We start from the raw sequence: 8177 nt of genomic DNA on the forward strand, positions 1-8177 counted from the left end.
AGGGGGGGGGGCAAACATACAAACTTTCACAACCCAAGACCCCGTCCGCTCGCCGTCACCATGGCGTACCAGAAGATGACATGGCATTAGGCCAACTCCACCGCACGACCCCAAACAGATGTCCGATTTGGCCGGATTTCGTCTCTTTGGGGCGGCAATGGGTTCGCCCATGTCCGCTTCTGTCCATTGGGGTGTTGGTGCACCCAACGCGCGGCCGCACTCCAAATCATGTCTGGGGTGGACATGATTAAAAAACAAAAAACTAAAATGAAATGCCCAAAAAGAGTAAATAAACTCAAATATAAAAACATAAAACACAAATTAACCATCACGGCCACAAAACGTCCCAGTTGCACGGTTCACATTGCCATAATTAACATAAAAAACAAAATAAAACCGCCGCCCGCGTGCTCTTGTCGTGCCTGTCGATGCCGTGGCCGTCGCCGTCTTCAATGGCCGTCGTTGTCGTCGTCGTCGCGGTCGACGTAGTCCGACGGCGTCCAGAGGTGGGACGGGGTGTCCAAGAGCACGGAATCAGGGGCGTACCTCGAGTCATAGTATAGGTCGTCCGGCATGAGGCGGCGGCGACGCTCGATCTCCTCGCGGCGCGCACGACCGCTCGTCGGGACCGGCAGGATCGGGACCCGGTCGGCGGAGAGATGCCAGTTATTGGGGAGGTGGACGTCGCTCCACGGGAGCGGCGTCCTCGTCTCCCAATAACACCGGCATACATCCGCGCTGATGTACTGCCGGTCGCGCTCGCCGCCGGCCGTAGGGCCGATGGTGAATGGAGCAGGCGTGGGGTCCCGACGCGCTGGTGATGCGGGCTCCTCTTTCATGGAGCCGCGGCGGCGGCCCGAGGACGAGCTAGCCTCGCGGTCATGCTTTCCCTTGCGGCCGTGGTTCCAGAACCCCATGGCGGCGAGGCGGCCGACCGGCGAGATCGAGGACGGGGAGAGGATAAGCTAGGGTTTGGGGGCGCGTCGGGTTTCGAGGAGGCAGCACGGGCTGAAGTGTGGAGTGTGGACGACGACCGGTCCAAGGCTTCCCCATCTAAGAAGGATGACGACCGTTCGCCTGGGCGGATGACAGATGGGGCCAATTGCGCGTGCGCATTAATGTCAGACAGTGGGAGGTAGGTGGTCGCCTGCCACGCGGCCCCGAAGCGGACAAGCGACGCGTCCGTTTGCTGTTCGCCGCGACCCAAACCCAGCGCGCGCATGTTTGCGTTCGAAATGGATCGGCCCGAACACAAAACAGACCAGATGGGTCCAGCCCGTCGCGTGCTGGGCCGTCTAGCTTGTCCCCTTTTATCCCAAACGAACGGGGCCGGATGGAATAGGATCGCGCGGTGGAGTTGGCCTTAGATGGTCACACCGGGGCGGGGCGCTGAAATCGCGTAAGGGCCGACGCGTGGTTGGGTTGGAGATGCACTAATGCTTTTATTCACGTGGGTCCATCCCATCCCATCCCATCCCAACAGAGAGAGAGGGGTTATGACATCATTCATTAGTGGGCTATGTTGGGGCGGGCCACTCGTTGGCGTTTCTTCTTGGGCCGGGCCGGGCCGCCCACTGGATGGATGGATGGATGGGCGGCCCATAGGTGCGGTGCGGTGCGTTTCGTTGTCATCATCATTATCCATCCTCTGAATTCTAGAAAAATAAGAAAAAATCATTATCCTCTCTCTGTTTCTCCTCCTCTTCCCCCGCCACCGCCACCGCCACCGCCCGCCAGCCATCTCCGGCAAGCCGCCGCTCTGTACTGTACTGTACTGTACTGTACAAAGAGGGAGGTTGAGTGGAGCGGATGGGGATACATATACAGAGGGCGCTCGTCTCCGGCCAGCCAGCGCTGCTATGCCCCTCTGGATGGCCATCGTCTCTGAGCAGCAGCAGCAGCAGCAGGACTGCTTCTGCTTCTTCCTCCCCATGGGCAGGGGCAGGGGCAGGGGCAGGGGCAGGGGTAGGAACCACCAAGCCCAACGCCATCATCATCCCCGTCCTCGCCAAGGATTTCACAAGGCGGCGGCGCACCGGCACATCAATTTCCCCTCTCCACGCGCTGCCTCTTTCCAAGGAGGAGGAGGAGGAGGAGGAGGACAATGCTCTCTTGTTGTAAGATTCATTTTCCTTGTATGGGACTTTTAAGATACTACTAAGGATACACACTTGCTTGCTAATAAGATAGATACTACTCCTAGATGCTTACCTACCTACCTTGGACCCAAATCTATCTATGTTGCAATCATATGTTTCTGCTGCCTTTTGTATCTAACATAACAACAACAATCCAACAAATACGCAGCAGCAGCAGCGGCACTGTCGGCATCGACCTCATTCTTCTAGCCCTGCCTGCAGTCTTAGGCCAGGCCATCGACCCCATGGCGCAACTCATGGAGACCGCCTACATCGGCAAATTAGGTTGGTAATTTTTTACTCACTAACAACTCTTGTCGTTCGTTGGAGACCGCCCATCATCAATCAATGCCACTCATCAACTCATGTTCCTTGTATGCCAATTGCAATTAGTAATATCATCATGTCTATTTGGCACTTAAGTGCTAAAACCTTTAATTATCTATCTATCACCATAAGCCTCTTCTACTACAGTGGTGAAATACTATGACACCCAGACAGATTGGTATTACCTACCTCATATGGGACGGACGCCTTAGGAAGGAATGTTACTGCCTACACTCTCAACTGAAGGTGTCTTGTAGACACACATCCCTGCTGCATGAAAGCAACTTGTTAGTTATATTCTCTGTCTAAATCTTGGCATTATCTTCTCAAGGTGCTCTGGAGCTAGCATCGGCTGGCATTGGTGTCGCTATTTTTAACATCCTGTCCAAGATTTTCAACATCCCCTTGTTGAGCATAGCAACCTCATTTGTGGCAGAGGACATTTCCAAGAACGCTACCAAGCATTCTACTTCAGGTAACAGGATCCATCTGCTCAAGCTCAATAAAAAAAAAGTTTTGTGTGCAACTCTGCTTCTTCAGACAATGCAACTTCAACTCTCCTCTACGCGTTGCAGGCAAACTGCAGCTGCCATCCGTGTCGTCGGCTTTGGTTTTAGCTGCTGCGATTGGTACAATCGAAGCATTGGCATTGTTCCTAGGATCAGGACTGTTTCTTAAACTAATGGGCGTGTCACCTGTATGTATGTCTATATATCATGATGGTGCCTGTTACCATTTATGCGTTTTTCTTTCTCTCCTTAATTTATGCGCATTATGAGCAATGGATTTCACTCCTTAACTGGATTCAGAACAGTGAATTTCACTTCTGCTTGTTAGCAGAAAGTCTAAGTTTACTTCTTACACAGGCCTCTCCGATGTATGCTTCTGCGCGGCTCTTTCTTTCGCTGAGAGCCTTAGGAGCACCTGCAAATGTGATTATGTTAGCAGTGCAGGGTATCTTTCGTGGATTCAAGGATACAAAGACTCCTGTACTTTTTATAGGTAATAACTACCTCATCGTTTGCTTACTGGCATTGTGTTCTCACCAGTTGTGAGTGCAAAAGCTACCTTTTGATGCACATAATGGTGGTGTCCCCCTAAGTTGATGATATTTTCCTCTTATATTCCTGTCAAATATTTTGCAGTAACACACCAGTACTGCCTTTTTTGTGTCTATGTTCCACTTTCCAGTGCCAAAGCCCATGAATAGTTTATCATTCACGCATTTGCACATTGATGCTGTTTGTAAGCAAGTCTCATTTGAATTGGAAGCGTTCCATACAGTTATCTGATGTAAAAAAGCCTCCTTTCTTGCAGACTTACTGATTATTTAAAACACCTGTAGGTTTGGGCAATCTTTCAGCCGTGGCCCTTCTTCCGCTACTTATATATGGTTTTAAGCTTGGTATAACAGGAGCCGCAATTTCGACAGTCGCATCCCAGTAAGTTTTCTATTAGCTGGGTGTAATCTGAGTTCAAGAGAATTATGGAAGTCAATTCGACATATACCAGCAAATGTCTCTCCCAGATTGGTTCCTATATGTTGCTGAAATAATCAAAGGAAACAACACTTGCTATTAAACTTGCAACTTACCTTTTTTTTCTCATTATCTGGATACGTTTAAATTGCGGCAAACATATGCAGTACTATGAGATTATTGGCTGTTAGCAGACCTACTGATATTGTGGCATGCAGTTTATTAGTTATATGATTACACATGTCAGATTTACTATCAAAACATGAAGCGTAGTACTCATAATACTGGGCTGTTGGGTGCCTCACCTTTTTTTGTACTCCCTCCGTTCACTTTTGTAAGTCATTTCAGACAGCTCAAAATGGTTTGTTTTGCACATTGTCTCAAATGTCTTTAAGGTCTTATAAAAGTGAACAGAGGGAGCAGTTTTAATTGGAACAAAAATAGGATGGACCAGTTAGAGCTGTTGGGAATCTCACCTGTTATATGGTTTATGATGTAGGTACATTATTGCCATTTTGCTTATGTGGTCTCTAAGTAAAAGAGCTGTTCTGCTTCCTCCAAAGATGGACCAGTTAGAGTTCGGTGGATATTTAAAATCTGGTGAGTCTATGATCCCAGAAGTTTGTTCATTGGTCGGTTGTGGACTCATGGTGTAGGCTACTGAAAAAGTTCAGTTCTTCAGATATGTTTCTGTTGGCCTTCAGAGTATGGATTTTGTACATACAGAGTGCAGTTTACCGCAATCTGAATTTTTTTCAGCGAATTCCGAGTTTTTCTTGGGCAAAACCTGCAGGCTATTTGGGTCCTTCTATAGAAGTTTCTGTTTATGGCTTCATTTTTCATTTAGTTGGGCCCAGCTCTAGTCAAAGTACATAATACTCCTGACAATTCAAAAGAAAGAAGATATAGCCACTGATCCGGTATGTTTGTCAGATAAGAAGGCCAACTTGTTATTGATAAAGCTCTCGTACTGTATCTTCTCATGATACATTATCTGACCGCTGGGCAATGGGCAACACTCATTGATCTTTTTGACCTTGTTACGCCGATATTATTTAGAGATCTTTGCTTGCACTAATGCGCCTGTGCTATTTTTCTCTGTTTTCTTTTTCTTCCCTTTGTTTCTCTGTTCACCTGTTGATTAATTTTACAATATATGTCTGTTTTCTTGAAATTGTTAGGTGGCATGCTATTGGGACGAACCCTCTCAATTCTGTTAACTATGACCATCGGTACATCGATGGCTGCTCGACAAGGCCCAACAGCTATGGCTGCTCATCAGATTTGTTTGCAAGTATGGCTTGCTGTATCTCTGCTTGCAGACGCCTTAGCAGTTTCTGCCCAGGTATGTATTTTCAGTTATAGAAATCATCCCTACTGTTAGATCAGCTTCCTTTTGCAGCTGTCGTTCTGTATCAAAATTTGTACAGAACCTTACATGACATACTACTAAATGCGTCATCATAATTTGAACTATTAAATACAAATATCGTTTCTCTAACTGAAGGATCTTGTCATGATTTATCTGGTCCATAAGTGCAGGCTAACTTTGCTTGCATTTCTTAGGCTCTGATAGCAAGCTCTTATGCAATATTGGACTACAAAAGGGTCCAGAAGGTTGCGATGTATTCTCTGCAGGTGATACATACTTCTCCTCTGCATTGTGAAGTTCAATTTATTTGCATGGATACTTGGCCCATTTATATTCTTGGGGATGCAATTGCTGTCTCTTGTGTTGATAGAAAACACAGATTAAATTATTGTCCATTGCAGATAGGACTAGCTAGCGGGTTAGCTTTGGCAGTTGGCCTGTATATCTCATTTGGCAGTATAGCAAAGCTATTTACCAATGACCCTCAGGTCCTAGCGGTTGTGAGCTCCTGTGCATTGGTATGCCTTCCTACTTTACCACTTAATTGTTACGTACATCTAAGCCTTATTCTGAAAAAAAAACTTTCGTTTCAGTTTGTCTGTGCCAGTCAACCAGTTAATGCCTTGGCATTCATCTTTGATGGCCTCCATTATGGCGTCTCAGATTTTGACTATGTCGCTCAAGCTACGGTATGGGAACCAGTTCCGGCCAGCTTCATATATAGATCCTGGTTCTTTCTTCCTATTGGTCATGGATTTCTTGATTTTGTCTGGATTCCACAGATTGTGGTTGGGGTGATATCATCGTTGGTCTTGTTATATGCTCCACGTGTCTTTGGCCTGGCCGGAGTCTGGGCTGGTTTGACAACACTCATGGGATTGCGCATGGCTGCAGGCATCCTGAGGTGATCAATTATGCTTCTTGTTTCTTGTTCTGTTACATTACACCTGTGCAAAGCATACATGTATATATGATACTGCAGCAATATGTTTACTTTTCCTGTAACTGGATATAGTGTGATGCTCCGTGCTCATAGTCATCATGCAACTGCTTTCTCTTATTTGTTTGTGTTTCTGTTAGATGTAACAATGACATTGCTAATTATAGTTGCTGTAGACTACGAATTGAACCTGCCATGCATGCTCCATTTTTTTGGGGGGACATTAGCCTTTGGCTTTCAGGGCGGGTGGTCTTTTCTGGGCAGAAATTGTTCACTACCACTGTACTTTGCACTTAATAACAATATGATTGCTATATTTTTCTTCTTGTGAAGTATACTAATATGTAATGGTATAGTGGTGCCAACACATTGCTACAGAAATAGTGCCAGATTCTAACTGAACTATACCAGAATTACTAGAAAATAGACAAGTCCAGAAGGCCTAGCATATGTTTTTTTTTCCTACTGCCTCTCATGTAACTGCGTTAGAGCCTCCACCTGTCATCGCGACTTCATTTGTGTGAAATGTTTGTATGGCGTCTTGAATCAAGGGCTTATTTCAGAGCGCCTTGCATCTTCGGCCGTGATCCGTCAGATAGCATGTGAAGTATTTCATTGTTTCACCATGCTGCCTGATAAGAGAAATTAATGTCATGTGAATTGGGACCTGGGAGCGCCTGTGTGGGTACCTGAAAAATTCTTCATTTTCTTGAATATGATCGGCACTTCCCAGCAAAAAAATAAAAATAAAATAAGATCCTTTTTCCATTGATGTGATGCTCTCATCTCACTGCAAACCGCTGGACAAATGTCAGGTTGCTATGGAAATCAGGACCTTGGTCCTTTTTGCACGAGGAACCAGAAACCAAGGTTTGTTAACTATTATTAGTTCTCGTCTTTCATACAACATTATTTTGCAAAAGGAGGATATGTAGCTCTTTGATACAGGACTGGCTTATAAGAATGGGTTTTTTCTTCTTCACATCACATTATTGTTATGATCCGTGGGGCCGGGCCGGGTGTGTTTGAATCGAATATTGCAGTTGCAGGCGCAGCCACTTGCATCATAAGAATTCATGTCGAGCCAGCGCAGGGAGAGCTGCATGGGCAGATGCAGTTGAGGAATGAAGAAGCACAAGCTAAACCAACAAGCTGCTAAGCTAAGAGGATTGTCATTAGTTTTGTCACTTTTGTGCGTGTGTGTATGTAAATAAGAGGAGGAGGATTATTTCATTTGATGTTGCCAGCATGCATGCAGTTTATTCATTTATTTGTTTGTTCTAATTATGAGCATGCATTTCTAATGACATGGAAAGTATGGAAGAAATGTGAGTTGTAGTATCCCGGGTTTCAGAATGTTACTGTTAGTTGTTGGTTCCCCTATGGCTATTCTTCTCATTTCATTTCTCTCTCTCTCTCTGGTGTGTGTACTGTAGCTCTGGTGTGTGTTCGCCACGGCCGTTACGAATGTTACTGTTAGTTGTTGCTTTAGTATCCGAGCATCACGCCCGCCCGAAAGATCAGCTCGGCTACACGGCAAACTTGTCGCGTCAAAGCGAAGGCCACAAAGGAAGAGAAGCTTATGTCAAAGCGAAGGCCACAAAGGAAGAGAAGCTCAATAAGCGGTTGGCCTGGTGGAGGCGTTGGGCGTGGAGGTTGCGGCGGACGATGCATTCGTAACGGCCGTGGCGAACACTACCAAACGGGCGCACCCACAGTATAGACAACACCACTCAAATATTCAGACGGGTGCCAGTTAGTGGCATGCGTCCAACACTTCGCACCAAAACGGCAAGCCATGCCTCTCAAAAAAAAACCGGCAAGCCATGGGTGGGTGCGCCTGTCCACGGTGTATTCTTGCGCACCCCGATGATTCAAGCCTCCCGTCTCTCTCTCTCTCTCTCTCTCTCTCTCTCTCTCTC

General features: G+C 46.5%; 1 protein-coding gene across 5 annotated transcripts; it reads left to right on the forward strand.

Moving 5' to 3' along the window:
- The first annotated feature begins 1677 nt into the window (after positions 1–1677).
- Positions 1678–7622, forward strand: LOC119318743 (protein DETOXIFICATION 45, chloroplastic-like). Of its 5 annotated transcripts, none has more exons than XM_037593340.1 (14): positions 1678–2117; positions 2305–2423; positions 2797–2940; positions 3041–3162; positions 3332–3467; positions 3811–3907; positions 4443–4543; positions 5125–5288; positions 5510–5581; positions 5717–5833; positions 5909–6004; positions 6098–6219; positions 7071–7125; positions 7204–7299. In XM_037593340.1, the coding sequence occupies exons 1-14, from the start codon at positions 1810–1812 to the stop codon at positions 7282–7284; spliced, it is 1734 nt and encodes a 577-aa protein (XP_037449237.1). In that variant the 5' UTR covers positions 1678–1809; the 3' UTR covers positions 7285–7299. The 5 variants fall into 5 exon arrangements, with proteins under 5 accessions (XP_037449237.1, XP_037449239.1, XP_037449241.1 ...); XM_037593342.1 differs by having other exon boundaries at positions 2311–2423; XM_037593344.1 differs by lacking the exon at positions 7204–7299 and adding an exon at positions 7305–7622 and having other exon boundaries at positions 1679–2117.
- Positions 7623–8177: the final 555 nt, after the last annotated feature.

The sequence above is a fragment of the Triticum dicoccoides genome, chromosome 6A (genome assembly GCF_002162155.2).
Source record: "Triticum dicoccoides isolate Atlit2015 ecotype Zavitan chromosome 6A, WEW_v2.0, whole genome shotgun sequence".
NCBI classification, from domain to species: domain Eukaryota; kingdom Viridiplantae; phylum Streptophyta; class Magnoliopsida; order Poales; family Poaceae; genus Triticum; species Triticum dicoccoides.

Excerpts from the sequence above, each read along its gene's own strand:
- LOC119318743 (XM_037593340.1), top strand. The coding sequence starts at position 1,810 with ATGGGGATACATATACAGAGGGCGCTCGTCTCCGGCCAGCCAGCGCTG. Across the intron at positions 2,118-2,304 it reads GAGGACAATGCTCTCTTGTT|CAGCAGCAGCAGCGGCACTG; the intron begins GTAAGATTCATT and ends CCAACAAATACG. Across the intron at positions 3,468-3,810 it reads GACTCCTGTACTTTTTATAG|GTTTGGGCAATCTTTCAGCC; the intron begins GTAATAACTACC and ends AAACACCTGTAG.